Source organism: Euleptes europaea, chromosome 15 (genome assembly GCF_029931775.1).
Source record: "Euleptes europaea isolate rEulEur1 chromosome 15, rEulEur1.hap1, whole genome shotgun sequence".
NCBI classification, from domain to species: domain Eukaryota; kingdom Metazoa; phylum Chordata; class Lepidosauria; order Squamata; family Sphaerodactylidae; genus Euleptes; species Euleptes europaea.
The window spans coordinates 33,489,956-33,506,362 of NC_079326.1; the positions used below are offsets into that span (position 1 = coordinate 33,489,956).

General features: G+C 42.5%; 1 protein-coding gene across 7 annotated transcripts in view; it reads left to right on the forward strand.

The window, feature by feature from the left end:
* The window catches only part of SLC4A10 (solute carrier family 4 member 10), a 204,729-nt gene that overhangs the window by 146,714 nt on the left and 41,608 nt on the right, over positions 1-16,407 (forward strand). For all 7 annotated transcript variants that reach the window (XM_056861658.1, XM_056861656.1, XM_056861662.1 and 4 more), the window contains 7 exons: positions 6,240-6,397; positions 7,731-7,818; positions 8,284-8,430; positions 11,214-11,314; positions 14,080-14,254; positions 14,441-14,574; positions 15,967-16,212. In XM_056861658.1, coding sequence (XP_056717636.1) covers positions 6,240-6,397; positions 7,731-7,818; positions 8,284-8,430; positions 11,214-11,314; positions 14,080-14,254; positions 14,441-14,574; positions 15,967-16,212 — 1,049 coding nt within the window. The remainder of the gene's footprint in view (positions 1-6,239; positions 6,398-7,730; positions 7,819-8,283; positions 8,431-11,213; positions 11,315-14,079; positions 14,255-14,440; positions 14,575-15,966; positions 16,213-16,407) is intronic.

Here is a 16,407-nt window from a genome sequence, read left to right on the forward strand (position 1 = left end):
TCTGTGGTATACCCCTCACTAAAAAAGCACGGTTGCATTTCAAGCTATCAGTGATAATTCCTTGGTATTGGATCAATATGTAAACTTTAAAATTATTTTTCCATAAGGAATGTGTACATAAGATGGCAAAACAGCAAAATCAAGGCTTTGTTCCGTTTAAGTTTGGGAGACGTTAAAGTTTTGAGATGCGTTTCATGAAACTGACAATTGCATTATGCTTGAATTCTGACCGTGTGCCAGAGCCATTTGCAAGAAAACAACTTTGTAAATACCATCAAAGACGACACACACTGCTACTGACAGATGGCTGTAAGATAGACATGAAAATGGTCACTTTAACAGTTTATGTTGGATTTGGTCACTGTTTTTATGTTTAGATTGGTAATAGGAAAGCACGTTGGGGGAGGGAAATCCTGCAGTTTGAAATTCCCAAACTATGAAACCATGCTCTCAGTTTCAACGTGATGTTATGCAAATCACTGTGTGTTTCTCTTAATAATATTTTTAAAAGGTACAATAGGCAGAATGCAAATAAAAATAGGTTTATGAACATCAGGCAGTTGCCATTGTGACTTAAATGGTGCTATGAAGGTAACGGGTTGGATCTAGTGCAGCATTTTCACAGTCACAAGGATTTCTGGCCATAGAACATGACTTCCATGGCTGCCCCCTGCCATGGCAGCACAAAATGTCCCGGAAGTCCTGTTCTTAGTGGTCCCCCCTCCCCCCAGGAGCAGGATTTCAGGCTGTCATGAGAGGGGGAAAGTACAAAAATCATGGTCTGTGGGTGGAAGTCCATGCACCCATGGAAACACTGCACTATATAACCCAATATATACATATTGTCCTTTTCAGATATTAGACTCAGGCATACCAGGAGACTACCAACGACATCTAATGGGAGCATGTGCTACGTATGATTTTCCCAATACACATGGTCATGTGTTGTGTGAATAGGGGCAACACATGTATTTGCCATGCAAATGCAGCAAATGAAATGACTATGAAATGAAAAGACTACTGAATTTTTCAGGTTTCAGGTTCACACAAACTGAGGCTGTACTTGCATGGGAAATATGCTCCTGCTGTGAATGACTGATGGGCTGTTGGTACACATCTGAAAAGGACACGGACACTGGCACACACACACACATATTATACCGTGGCCCTTATTTTAATCCATACCCCAAAACAAAATAGGAACAATGTTTTATCAATTTTTAGGAAGCACTGTAATGTATGGTAGCATTTTTTATTGGACCTGTTTATTTTAATGGAAGAGATGGGTTGCCCATTTTGTAACTGCAATCACTGAAACCATAGTGGGATTGGGGAATGGAGCTGGATGATATAATAAGCTTCATTTCACTGGTGAGAAAAGCAGGGTAACAACATATAAATAACTAAATCCCCCTCCTCGCAAGACCCCAATCAAATTGGGATTCTATTAGCATTTTTAAAAGGCTCAGAGAATCTGGGATCTCCTAGTGTATCCATCTTCAGTTCTTTTACAGTGGGGTGGGGGGGAATGTCAGGCCCGGGGGCCGTTTAAGGGCCCCAAAATATGCTCTGGCCCTTCGTGGGTCCTGGCAGATCTCTAGCTCAGAAGGATCTAAGACTGGCGATCTGCCCCCTCCCACGGACAGGTATAGCCTATATTCAAGGCAGATGTGAACCTTTTTTCTCCCTTGCAGGAGAGTTGTTAGCTATGGAGCTGCTAGGACCACCCAAGAAACTGTGATAACCCTTTCCCACCTGGGCAGTGGAGAAACGTATTCCCTCTGTACCACAAGAGGGCCGGGGGCGGAAATGGCGACAATGGAGGGGTTAAAGGGCGCAGGGCCAGAATGTGTGCGCACGCGGGGGGGGGTGGTGAGTTCTTAGCCACTATGTCCTGATGTCACCCCTGCAGGCAGAGGTAGCAGGAGCTGGCTGTAGAATCCGGCCCTGACCATGCAGAGCAGGAGTAACTCTGGCGTGCAGCTGGACGGATACGGTGGGCTGGTGCAACAAACCATCCTGTGCCACCAGGTGGGCGAGTGCGCCACTGGTTGGATGCCTGCCTGCTTGCCCGTGTGGGGGGTCATCTGGGGCAGCTGCCTGCTTGCGGCTTGGTCAGCTAATTTTTAAGTTGATAATTTTGTATGGCCCGCAAATGATGTTATCAATAACCAAATGGCCCTTGGCGACAAAAAGGTTCCCCACCCCTGTTTTACAGCCTGAATGAGGAGAGGTACCTATTTGAGAATAAAGGTTAAATTCACAATTACCTTTGGAAATGTACACTCAACAGTTTGGCCATAATATTATGGATATGTCTCATAACTACTTAACAGGACGGTACACTTGATAGTACATGTTCCATTATGGCTTTGTTTAAGGATCTTTTTAAAATCATTTGTTTTACAGTCTAGTTCTAGCACACTTTTAAAATTATAATCTGAGAGGAGATGACATTTAGATCATCTAAACCTTAATGGTTGGCAAGAGGAAAAAATCAGGAAGTGAGGGCCATTGCTCTAGGGTGGCATCTCTCTTCTCTTTATATCAGCCAGTTTTCCAGCTTAGCAATTCATAAATAGAGGTGAAACTTCCCTTTGTTCATTTTAGGTAAAGGTAGTCCCCTGTGCTAGTACCAGGTCATTAGTGCCTCATGGGGTGACGTCACATCCCGACGTTTACGAGGCAGACTGTGTATACGGGGTGGTTTGCCATTGCCTTCCCAGTCATCTACATTTTACCCCCAGCAAGTTAAGTACTCATTTTACCAATCTCTGAAGGATGGAAGGCTGAGTCAACCTTGAACCGGCTTCCTGAAACCGACTTCCACTGGGATCGAACTCGGGTCGTCAGCAGAGCTTTTGACTGCAGTACTGCCGTTTACCACTCTGCGCCACGGGGCTCCTCAATAGAAAAGTCTGGCTTCCTCTGTTACCACTGTCGTTTGAAGGCTAGGAATTTGAATTTGATAATTTGATTTTTTGTTTTGTTTTCTGTAGTTCTTTCTTTTCTCAGACTGCTAAAGCATCTCCTCTCAGTCTTCTCATAGTTACAGAATTGCTTTCCTAGTTACTGTTCTGGGATCAAGAGAGGTTCCCGGGCTTTTGAGTGTCTCAGTTTGACTGCTCTAATTAGAGTGTTGGGTTTACAGTTTATCTTCTTAGGATGCGCAGGTAGAAAGTACTCCATCGGGCTTCATTTGGAAGGCTTTGTAGTGAGAAATAAGACATGTCTATAATTGGCAGCCTAGTCATCTGTTGAGAGCCAGGCTTCATGAAACTCTAACTAGAAGAGAGCAGCCCAGTTCTGCCTATTGAAAATTTTAAATACTCCTCCACAGGTAGGCAGAAAAAGCTGCATGGGATTGCAGCCAAACATGCAGAATAAGACACTCAGCTGGCTGGCTTTTTAATCCAGCGTATCTTTCACTTAGGTGGCTAATTTTCTGAGAGGAGGGGAGCGAAAACAGGGGGAATTAGCCGTCATCATTCCTTCCCTATGTGTTGGCTCGCAGTACCTTCCAGTGCTCTCTGATTCTTGATAGGAAAGTCTCTGGAATTTTCAGCTGGCAGAACAGTGTGTAAAATGAAGGCCCGTTTCAGTCCAAAATCCCAGGGGCTTCAGTGTGTCTGCTGCCAAGGGGTGGGGGGAGCAGGCCCAGCACAGTTCCTGGGCTGTGCTACCGCTACCGCCAACAGCCTGAGAGAAAGAAAGGGAAGCGAGGGGGGAGGAAGGCGGCTTTTGACCGAAGCCTTGGGGCCTGCCCTCTGAGAGGGGGGGAAGGTGGCTCCTCTGCGGCACCCAGGAGCCACTGGCAGTCCTGTCTGGCTGCAGCGGGGCTGGAAGGTGAGCGAGGGGGTGGAGTAGATGGGATGCCCCCCGTGAGTTTTGTGTGCCTCTACGAGGCAGGAGATGGCATTTCCACCTCTGCAAGGTGGAACTCTCATGAGTTTCCCGGGGCCCCACTTGCTTTAGTTTAATACATTGCCACATCATATATCAGAGGCACACTCTTATAAGCTGATATTAATTTCATTGGGTTTTGCAATAAATGGCCCCAGTCCAAGAGAGAGTTAAGTGTGCATAAGCCCATTGATCTGAATGATCTTGTTTGCCTAACTCTGTGTTAGGCTGCGATTTCCCTGATAACAGTTATGTGTACGCTGTTGGACAAAACAAGAACATTAGAACGGGATCAGACCACTGGACCATCTAGTGCCGCATCCTGTTTCACAAAGTGGCCAACCAGTTGTCCTGGAGGGCAATCAACAAGGCATAGGGACCTAATGCTGCCTCCTGTCACAGGTGTTTCGAGGTCTGCTGACTCTAAATTTCAAGATTCTGTTTAGTCATTCTAGTTCATAGCCATTGATGGACCTGTCCTCCATGAATCTGCCTTTTAAAGCCATCTGTGCTCATGGCCATCTCTACACTTACTGGCAATGAATCCCATAGTTCTCACTGAGTAAACTCACTGAGTAAAGAAGTCTTCCCCTTTGACTGTCGTAAACCTGTTGCCCATCAACTTTATTGGATGCCCCTGAGTTCTAGTCTCATGGCAGAGGGAGATAAAGCTCTCTGTATCCATTTTCTCCACTCCATGCATAGTAGATTAGACTATGTCAGAGGTTCTTAATGCAAAAGTGTAACTAAATCCTTTCTATCGCACAGTTAGACAAACACTAATGATTAACATTAATGATTAACATTAAAGATCAGCTGATTAACTCATTAATCAATTAATTAGTTCATTAATTACATCTATTTATATGCCATTATAAAGATCTTGAATGATGATAATCTCTTGGTGAGATACCAGTTTTTAAAATGACCAGATTACATTTTTTGTTTATGCTTCAATGAGAAAACTCTGAACACCTTTAAGATATCAAATATTTAATGTCAATAATGATTTTACTGCCTTAGATTCATGAGGTTTCAAAGATGTAAAGTTAATTGTGCCGTGTTTTGCTACAATTCAAAAAACATTAGTCGCGAGTAAGTCCCAATGAAATTAATGGGCTCTTCATGGATTTGTCAGTTTCAATGGGATTTAAGCATGATGGGCAGCCCAATCCTAATGGGGAGGGGATATGTACGACGGGCTTGGGGACAGTGTAGCTGCACTGCCACCTGAGTGGCTTGTAGCAGCACAGAAGCTAAAAGAAAATGAACCCCCCCCCCCCCAAGCCCCGTGAAACTCCTCCACAGAATTTCACGGGGCTACGCCTGATTTTTTGCAGCCACAATTCAGCACCTGCAAAAAGTGCCATAAGGGTTCCTGGGCCATAAGAGTTTTGGGAGCTGACTAATGTCAGCTCCGCCCGCAAGAACACCCCAGGAATGCCCCCTTTGACATCAGTGCAAGCCTTGCAAGTCGGTATTACTGGCCCTGCACCAGCGTTAGTGCTAGTTTAGCTGGTGCAAGTGGCACTTATGCCATCACAGGGGTCACACTGGCTCCTATCCCTTTTCACTCACTCACACACACACACACACGTACGTTAGGACTGTGCAGTAAGTGTCTTAGGGCCCTGACCTGGATGTCCTAGACTAACCTGATCTCATCAGATCTCAGAAACTAAGCAGGGTTGACCCAGGGTAGTACTTGAATGGGAGACCATTAAGGAATACCAGGGTCGCTATGCAGAAGAAGGCAATGGTAAACTACGTCTGTTAGTCTCTTGCCTTGAAAGCCCTACTAGGTTGCCCAGAGTCAGCTGCAACTTGATGGCACTTCACACACACACACACACACACACACACTTCTCAGACTGGGGTTTATGACTTTCAAGCATGTTCCCTTGTTTGACACTGGCAGTCAGGACACACAGTAGCAGGATTTACTGGATAGCCTTTCAGAAGGTATCAGTGTGGCTGGGTTGCTATGACAAGTTTACTTGCTTTCTAGTTCTGCGCTTAAGCAAAGAAACCTTTTGAAGCCATTTCAAACAGCTAGTAATGATTAACTGGTAGCTTGTAAAATTGATGGTTAAAGATTTGATTGATTAATCACATCCATGAATTGTTTAGGGCTTGCACACTTTACATATTCACTGTGTTCATGCAACATGCACAGACAAATTCAGAGTCACTTACGGTCGAAGATGCATGATGTTAAGCTACCTCACTGGCAAAAGGATATACAAAAACGTTGTTACGTGTCTTAGAGTCTCTTGTTGTTTCCTGTGCATCCTTTTTTCTGTGTGATTTTCCTTTCTCTTGCTTTGATCGCGCAGGTGGACCTCCATTTCATGAAAAAGATCCCTCCTGGAGCTGAAGCCTCAAACATTTTGGTTGGGGAGCTGGATTTCTTGGACCGGGCGGTCGTTGCTTTTGTAAGACTGTCCCCCGCAGTGCTGATTTCTGGACTGACAGAAGTCCCAATCCCAACAAGGTAATTTGTGATGGAGGCTGCAAAAATAAGATATGCAATCCTAATGGCTCAAATACTTTGTAAGAATCTAAACAAACCGGATTCTAATGGCACAATAACATGCACATTATTCTTGTGACACAAGTTTTCACACAACTGGCATTTGCCTGATGTTAACAAGCTGCCAGATTCCATTTTTGTTTTGTTGTTCGTTTGTCTTGGTGACGCTGACTCACATAGCTACCTCTCTGTAATTTGCGGGAGTCTGTAATGCAGATTAAACACTTTGGAGCAGGGAGTCTGCAGCCTGTGACTCCGGAGCAAAATGTGGCTCAGGAGGACAGACCCAAATACGGCTCTTTTAAAAAGAAAAATGAAATCTTTATGTTAAGGTTATTGGAAGAGTAGGTGGGGTGCTAGAGCGATGGGCATGTGAAAGGAATGACAGGCCAAGATTGTCTCGGGGACTATAGGGCTTCTTAGAAATGCTTTCCAGAAAGGGAAATGATAGAGGTGAACCTGTTGCCAATAATCCAAGTGTGGACCATGTGCAGATTCATAGCAGTGCTCTGAAACAATTGCACATATTTATATTTATTACTTATTGTGAGACCTTGTGTGTGTGCGCCGCTTCCTAATAAAACACTTACAACAACCAGAACTTAGGCTATGGATACATTATGGATCATTAATCAACATGTCAGTTACCAATAATGTTAAGCTGGGTTTCCTAATACTGTCTCTTAGTTAATCTCTTGCTCTGAATTATGATGTTGGTTGCCTCTTTGATTACAAAAAGTTCCAAACAGAAAACCACCACCCAAACAAACAACAATAACAACAAACCTTTTAAAAAAACAAATATAGAAACAATATAGTAAAAAAAACCAAAACCAAAAATACATTAAGTTGAATCAGATCATTGAAAGAGGGCTTAGAATTTAACACATTTTCCCATTTAGCTTACAATTGCAGATAAGAGAAGAATTCATTGATGGCATTGGGTTTTTAAATTTTTTTATATATATTTTGGATTTAATTCATTTGCTATAATCTGAGGAAGGGCTCAGTTAGATGCTGAGTACCTTTCTAGTTTGTGTATGAAATAAAATCATATCACATTTCATAGAAATTTGATATTTTAGCTTTACCTTTGACTACTCTAAGTTGATGTGTCAGTTTTTCTGCCATATCTATTTGCCACAGTTCAGAATACCAAGAATGTAGTGTTAAATGTTCTGCGGTTTTTCAGCCCTTGTTTTTAGACCCTGATTTGTCCACCTTGCTTTTACTTAAAAGGCTGTGTTATATGAAGTGAATGGCCTCTGAATATTTTTTTCCCATTCATTTGCAGGTTTTTATTTATTCTGCTGGGACCATTAGGAAAAGGCCAACAGTACCATGAGATTGGCAGGTCCATTGGAACATTAATGACGGATGAGGTATTTATCTCTAGAATTTATTTTATTAACATGTATTTAAAGGTAACTTCTTTTAAACCCTTAAATGTATTTTACCCCCAGCTACACCTAATATCACTGTGCTGCTATCTGTAGCAGCCTGTGACTATATTCCCCTTACATCAAAATTTAAACCATTTTAAAGGGAAACAACTGCATACTAAAGCAGATTTCCCATGGTGTGCTACCCTGAAAAATGGCACAAATAAATTGTGTGTCTGGTTGAGGAGGAGTCATAGAGGCTTGCCTCCCTATGGGGGATATGGGGGACCCAACCATATTTTCTGCTGGTGAAATAGGGAAGGAGGGATCCCTTGGACCACCAAAGTATATCTTGTGATTGGCATAGACAAAAGACATCTGGGATGGGTGCTGTAGGAAGCAGGTGAAATTGGATGAAAGTGCTGGCTGGATCTAACCCTGAGTACTTCATTCTGTCGCTGACAGGTATTTCATGATGTTGCATATAAAGCTAAAGACCGCAATGACTTGGTTGCTGGGATTGATGAATTTCTCGACCAGGTGACTGTTCTCCCTCCTGGAGAATGGGACCCAACGATTCGTATAGAGCCTCCCAAAAATGTTCCTTCTCAGGTATGAACTAATTTCACATTAATCAAGAAAATGTTTTTGAAATGTGAAGATGGCCTACAATGTTTGTTGCCTAAAATCATCTACTAATCTTAAACAAGGATAACAGGAAAGGTCTCTACAGTTTTATGTGTTGTTTCGTTGTCTGCTTATTCTTGAAGGATTCTTTATTCTTGTTGCTTACTAATGGCTTGGATCTACCAGAGAACTCCCGCCAATGGAAGGGATTTCTGTCAGTGGAACATGACTTTTTTCACCTCCCCTCTCCGACAATGGCCCAAAATGCTGCTCTGGGGGACAGAGGGACCCCTAAGGACAGCATTAGGTGGAAGGTAGAGGTCTGCAGCAGAATGGGGGAACTGGTGAAAATCATCATGGCCTTCCATCTATGGAAGCCTTCCAGTGGATCCAAGCATATATTAAATGTAAAAAATCCTATCCTATGTAGAGGTATGTGTGTTTTAATTTTAGTTTATTAAAGTAAAATTTTTGTAATCATACCTGACCACTCCATGGCAGCAGAAGAGGTGGTTATTGAATGGCATTTGTATTTGGTTGATCTTAATTGTGACCATGTGATAATAAATACCCTGAAGTACTCGGCATACCACATTACAGAGTAACGTATGTAACATGATTGTTTTCATACTGACCACAACAGGGCTAATTATGTCAATAAAACAATGTTTTTGTAAAAAAAAGACATCACAGATTTTATGATATAAAATATAATAATTTATTGGGATGCAAAAATTATCAGTGAGTATAAATCAGAATCAATATAGTAATAATAAAGTGCTACCATGGTATTTTACAAGCCATAGCATCCCAATTGACTTGGTGTCTGTAGCATTTACTTTCATGTTGTTCTTGCCTCCATCTTGTTCTTACTGACTAGTTCTTGCCATCCTGCTGCTCTCAGGAGACATTTAATTAAAAGGGACCATTATGTGATATCATTGCTTACTGGAAGGGGAGTTGAAGAATAATTGGAAGAGATTTTTTCACAAATCATCTTTAACATAACATGACCAGGAAGACCTGGTGGAGATGAGAAATGGCAGTGATGGTTTTTTTATGGTTTATGGCACTTGGTCCTCAGTAGGCAAGTTACAAGATGTAGGCCCGCTCTCTAAAAGGTAAAGGTCCCCTGTGCAAGCACCGGGTCATTACTGACCTATAGGGTGACATCACATCCCGACGTTTCCTAGGCAGACTTTGTTTACGGGGTGGTTTGCCAGTGCCTTCCCCAGCCATCTTCCCTTTACCCCCAGCAAGCTGGGTACTCATTTTACCGACCTCGGAAGGATGGAAGGCTGAGTCAACCTTGAGCCGGCTACCTGAAACCAACTTCCATTGGAATCGAACTCAGGTCATGAGCAGAGCTTGGACTGCAGTACTGCAGCTTACCACTCTGCGCCACGGGGCTCCTCAGTAGGCAAGTTATAAGATGTAGGCCCGCTCTCTAGCACCGCCATTATATGAAATTCATTGTGTTTCCCCAAAGCTGCAGCTAACTCATTTTATTTGTTTGTTTGTTTGTTTATTTATTGAACATGTATGCCACCCACTCCCAACTAGGTCAGACTCTGAGTGGCTCACAACAAAAAGATCATACTATAAAAATAATTAAATACAATTTAAAATTAATTTGCATCAATTAATACATCAATTATAACAGACGCCGCTGACTATCAGCAGAAAACAGTGTCGGGCAGCCACCCAGGGGATATTTCAACCAACAAGTAGAGCCACCAAACATGCTCTAGTCATCTTAGCTCCCGCTTCATCCTTCGTAGCTCCATGGTATACTAGAGAGCTAGGTTGGCCCAGGGGTAAAGAGGATGTTGTTGTTGGCAAGGGGGGGGGGGTGATCCCGTTGATGGCTTTGGACAGCTATGCCAATCTTCCACCAGCACATCTAGTGAGTCGCTGGGGGGCATCGGATCCCACAGAGCATTCTGGAAACCAGTTGGATCCATTAGTCTCCACAGGTGAACATAAATCAGCTTTCTGCCTGTCCGGGGGCAGCGGGGGAGGCAGGGAGACAAAACTGGGCCTTCAGGACAAAGTGGTCTGGCCATGGCACTCATTCAGTCATAGTACTATAGGTGCCAATGGAGAATGACTGCTGGCTGGAACCTTTAAAAAAAAAATCCTGCTAGCATTTCTAGTGGTCACTTCCAGGTGTCAACAACAAAATAATGTTTTCTCTTATTTATATAAATTACAACTTTATTTTCACTATCCTCTAACTGAAATTTAGCATATTGGTGCTCCACTTTTCTCCCCAGTGGGAACCCAACATTGTTTTCCCCTCCTCCATTTTTTTATCCTCACAACAACAGCCCAGGTTAAGCAACCCAGGGCCAGGCGTGTGACTGGCCCAAGGTCAGCTACAATGCTTCCATGATGCTTCCATGGCAGGGTGGGGATTCAAACGTGGGCCTTCCAGATCTTAGTCTGACACTCTAGCCCTTATATACCACACTGGATCGCTCTGTTGTAGGGCTGATGCTAAAGCCTAGAAGGTTGTTCGTAATTGATGAAACAGGCTCCTCTCCTTGCTGTTCTGAAGCTGTTTCTGTCAGGTTGCGACTGGCGTATCCAGATGCTAACTGTCATTACAAGTTAGAGGCTAGTGTGTGATTTCTATTACTTGTGAAGGAAAGCTGCAAAAGGATACTGAAAGCATGAGCAACTGGCTAACTGACCATAGTAGTTTCTTTGCAGTCTATAGTTTGGAATGAAAAAAAGAAAGAAAATCACATCTTTCTTCCATGTAGGAGAAACGTAAGATTCCAGGTGTGCCAAACGGAACTGCAGCTCATGGAGACCCAGAGCCGCTTGGAGGGCACTCCGGCCCAGAATTACAGCGTACTGGAAGGTTAGTCATAAGTTAGTTATAAACATTATTAGTATATAAATAGTTTTGCAGGCATAGTGTTTGTTTGTTTTTAAAGTATCAGAGTCATGTTGATTGAAAACACTATATATGCTGGTACATAAACACGGAACTCTCAATTGAAAAGAACAGAGAGCTTATATCTCTGCATGCAAATACGTGTGTATGGAGATCCTCCGCCATTGGAATGAACAGGCTGTCCCCATTAATTTCGATAGAGAGTTTTTATCTGTACAAAAAAAGTGAATGCATATGGAGGTTGGCTTCCTCCATTGAAATTAATTCCCCATTCCTTGCACAGCTTCACGATTCCATCTTGGCACCTAGGTTTGTAAGAAATCGCTGAATTGGGATGCCTGTCTTTTTACGCATCAATGCTTACTCTACTGTTGTTCGTGGCCAGGCATTCTGATAAATCAGGAGTTAACCTGGGGTTCACAGGCCCCCAAGGGGTTCGTAGATAGATTTCAAGGGTTTTTTGAACTTGGATGGGGAAAAAAATTACAACTTTATTTTCACTATCCTCTAACTGAAATTTAGCATAACTGTATTTCAGTATAATTGGTTTCCTTTGTAATCCTATGTATTTTATTTTATGCATTTAAAAGCATTATTCTGAGAAGGCATCCATATGTTTCACCAGACTGCCAAAGAGGTCCATAGCTCAAAAAAGTTAAAATCCCTGCAATAAATGCATATTAGCGAGAAGTGGGGAATAGGAGATGGGGGGTTAGAATAATTTACATTGGAAATGTTTGTATATGCTTTCAGATGGTCATATACCATATTTTGTTAAAAAAACAAACACGAATCTTTGGAGACCATATTATTTCCTTAAATAAGAAACATGTAAGATGTTGAAATGATTATTCAGTTTTAAACCATTCACCAGATGTATAAATGGCCCCGCGGTGGTTTTATACTAATTAAGCACCATCTTGTTTATTTATTAATATTGTTGTATGGTTTTAATAGATGATGTTTTATGGTCTTGTTGTATTTCTTGTATTGATTTATCGTTGATTGCCCTGAGCCCGGCCTTGGCTGGGTATTGAGGGCGGGATACAAGTTCAAATAAATAAATAAATATACATTGTGCTGTTATTTAATTTGAACTCAAATAAAGAGTACTTTCAGGGTGCCTTTTGTAATGTTGCAACTGAGGTTATAAATGTGACATGTTGCAAAATTTCACTGTCAGGAATTTGGACAGTTCATACATTCAGCTCAGCAGATGCTGAAAGCCTCTAACCTCAGGTGGGGTTTTTCTTTTCCTTTCTCTCATCCTTCCAAGTGAAGAAGACCCTTGCATCAGTTGAGTGTCAGACATGCAAGGTATCATAGCACCTAATACTGAAATTATAGCAACAACACTACTGAAGTTTGGCAACCTGGTTTATTATAAGATTAGCATAAAGGGACACAAAGGGAAAAACTGGGTTGTATCCTGAAAGACAATAATGCTATGAAAATTTGAAGGCAGCAGGAAAAGAGGAAGACCCAACATGAGATGGATTGACTCCATCAAGGAAGCCATGCCCCTCAGTTTGCAAGATCTGAGCAAGTCTTTTAACGATAGGACATTTTGGAGATCATTAATTCATAGATTTGGCATCAGTTGGGTTTGACTTGACAGCACTTAACACACACATACCCTGATTAGGTATGGACATTTACTGTAATACATCCTAGAATTAATAGAAGGTTTAAATGATCCATTCCAATGTCAATATCCCCTGTTATCAGTCAATCACTGCTTGATTAGATCTATGAACAGAATTCACTTAAGGTGACCTAATTTATGTGTTGAGCAGATTACATCAGGTGGGACCATGTGAGGCTCTTGCCCAGTAGGACTTCTGTTTGGCCATGGGAGATTTGATTGGCTGTGCAGATTAAAATCATGTTGTTTCAGCAGCAGCTGCCACCACAGTGTTGGTTTTATTTTCTCTCACACCTCTTTCCCAGGGTATTTTTTTAATCGCCCCTCCTCCCTCCTCCTCTCCCTCCCTCCCTCCTGGAGCAGCCATTTTGTGCTTGTGCCCATCACCCTGTCAGAATTCCAGAGGTGCCCACAGCCTCAAAAGCTGGGGACTCTTGATTTACCTATTGAGACCTACAGAGTAACAGAGGTCCAGATAGATAATCTGTTTTATTATACAAGTCACTGTAGGACTACTTAAAGTCTTCAGACATAACACAAACCCATGGTTTAATTTAATTAAGCTTTGTGTGATTATCTAGATACAGGCCACTCCAGTAAAAGTGGTTAATTAGGATCTGTTAAATCAGAATACTATGGTTTGAAGTTGAGTTTATTAACCACAGTTAGTCTTAGCTATGGTTTTGGGTGATGTTTGAATGACGATATTCTGGTTTGCTCCCTTGTACAGTCCTCCCCAGCTATAGAGACACATGGGCAGAATAAATGCAATGAAAACAACATTTGTTCAGGGAAACCAGGATGCGAGTGAGGGTCTGAAGGCCAAATGCTGGTTTCACAAACTAACTCTAGTTAAAAAACCAACCATGGCTTAGTGTCATCATGTCTGAGCATTCCCAGACACAGTCCAAACTATTGCATGTAGCAGAGCATTGTAGTCGTAATTCATTTGAACAGTGCCACATCTTAAAATGGAAGCTATTTTAAAATTTAATTTGGGAATAGCAATGGTTATTTAAAGTATTTATAGCAACTTTTAACTTTAATAACCTGTCTTTCTGAATCTGTTCTTTTCTTTACGTAGGCTTTTTGGGGGCCTGGTTTTAGATATCAAGAGGAAAGCTCCGTTCTTCTTGAGTGACTTCACAGATGCATTCAGCTTGCAGTGTCTGGCATCGTTTCTGTTCCTCTACTGTGCTTGTATGTCTCCTGTTATCACATTTGGCGGTCTGCTGGGAGAAGCGACTGAAGGTCGTATAGTATGTGTTGTACTTTGATCTGAATCTTATATATGAGATTTATAGTTGATATTTTGTAAGCATTACCTACAGAAATATGACCTTATTAACGTTCCATTTGCTATAAATAAGATTGCATCATTTGTTGTGACACCAAAATAAAGTCTATAGCTTTCCTCTCTCTCTCTCTCTTTTTTTTACATGCAGAGTGCAATAGAATCTTTGTTTGGTGCATCGATGACTGGTATAGCGTACTCACTGTTAGGTGGGCAACCTCTTACCATACTAGGTAGCACGGGGCCAGTCTTGGTGTTTGAAAAGATATTATTCAAATTTTGCAAGTAAGTTACCAGTTTTCCTTGCCCCCCCCCCCCAGTATTCCCATCTCCTGTTGTACTGTTCTCTTCAGTTGTGTTTAAGGCTAAAATAGAATGCCAAATCTTGCAACAAGAGATGTAAAATGCTTCGCTTTATTTCCTGTGGGTTTTTAAAGACATATGTTGACTTACCACCTTGCAAGGGTTTCCCATAAAGGCAATGCTAGTGGAGGTAGGGCAGGGACCAGAAAGGGGCAGGTTTAGGAGCATCCTTAATGCATGACATGCTTAGGGCTGGTTCTGTGACCAAAGAGCCCATCTATTTAGGATAGTTTTAGACCGAAGACTCTTTTACCAAGTTCTTATAAATGTGGTTCTATGTCATATGAATAGCTTATATAATGTTGGATTTTACCAGCCTTTTATTGGCAAAGAAGAGGGGAGGGGCCCCTTTTGACCACTGAAAAGGCTTGCCAAGGATCATAGGACCCGCATGGGCAAAGCAGCATGGGACAGGGGAATTATCTGAGTTCGAGTAGAAAAACTGATACGATCCAACCCTTCTTTCCCCTTGGACAGTTGCAGATCTAAGCCACTGACCCAGAGACCCACATTCACTGTCTGTCTGTTTCTCTATACTGTGTGTTCCCCTTGTGGCTCAAGGTGATATACCATGCAATGTTGAAAACAGGCAAATCTAATGAAGCCCTATTAACCCTATCCCAAAAAACACCTGCAGCTCAGACGCCGTCTCAAATAAAACAGCCTTACAGCACCTCCTAAGAACTTCTAAGGACAGTGCCCCCCCCTCACATCCTCAGAGAGGCCATACCACAAACTGGGAGCCACTAAAGGCAACAAAGGTAAACATCAAGTAAGCCACTTTAAATGGAGGAACAGCTAGGTGGTGGCAATCAAAAGTCTACAACTAGTGCAAAGGGATATACAGAAATTGATAGCCCTAATGCACACACCGACCTTTTCTTAAGAGCAGTCTACTTAATTAATTTCAATTGGAGTGGGGGCGTTTCTGTACACATTCCTTTTCCTGCAAAGCACAGCCAGGACAGGTCCATAAACACACGAGAATGCCTGCCTACAAGCAGTTCCTGGACCAGGGCGATCATATTTGCCCTCCAGTCAAATTGTTCTGAGTGCCACAAGGTAAAAAGGCAATTAATAAATGTTTCAAATGAATGAACAAAACCCCTGTGAAGCAGGCTAGCACGCTTTCCCACAACAATATCCTGAACTGTGTTACTGAAGCATTTTTTTACGGCGTGGCAGCTGAGCATAAGCAACCGTTATCATTTTGGGAATAAGTAGATTTCCTTGAGACAACATTGAATTCAACAAGTGGAAATCTCTATGTTTTAATATTTCTGTGGCTGCTGAATTGATCCTTTCATGTCCTAGGGAATATGGATTGTGTTACCTTTCGTTGCGGGCGAGCATTGGCTTGTGGACGGCCACACTCTGCATTATTCTCGTGGCTACCGATGCGAGCTCCCTAGTGTGCTACATCACGCGGTTCACAGAAGAAGCTTTCGCATCTCTCATCTGCATCATTTTCATTTACGAGGCCTTAGAGAAGCTCTATCATCTCAGCGAGACATATCCAATCAACATGCATAACAGTTTGGAGCTACTGACACAATACTCGTAAGTACAATCTCACCGGTTAACCACAGGGGGGGTTGTCTTTGTGATGGGCTGTGTTCCCCCTGTGAGGAGCAGGGGGTGGTGCCCGGGAGGGAGAGCATTTTCATATCTGTGCATATTGCAGACCTGGGCAGTGACCTGTGCACATTTAGACAGGAGGAACCTGCCGGCCTGTGCTGTAATCGACTACCATCA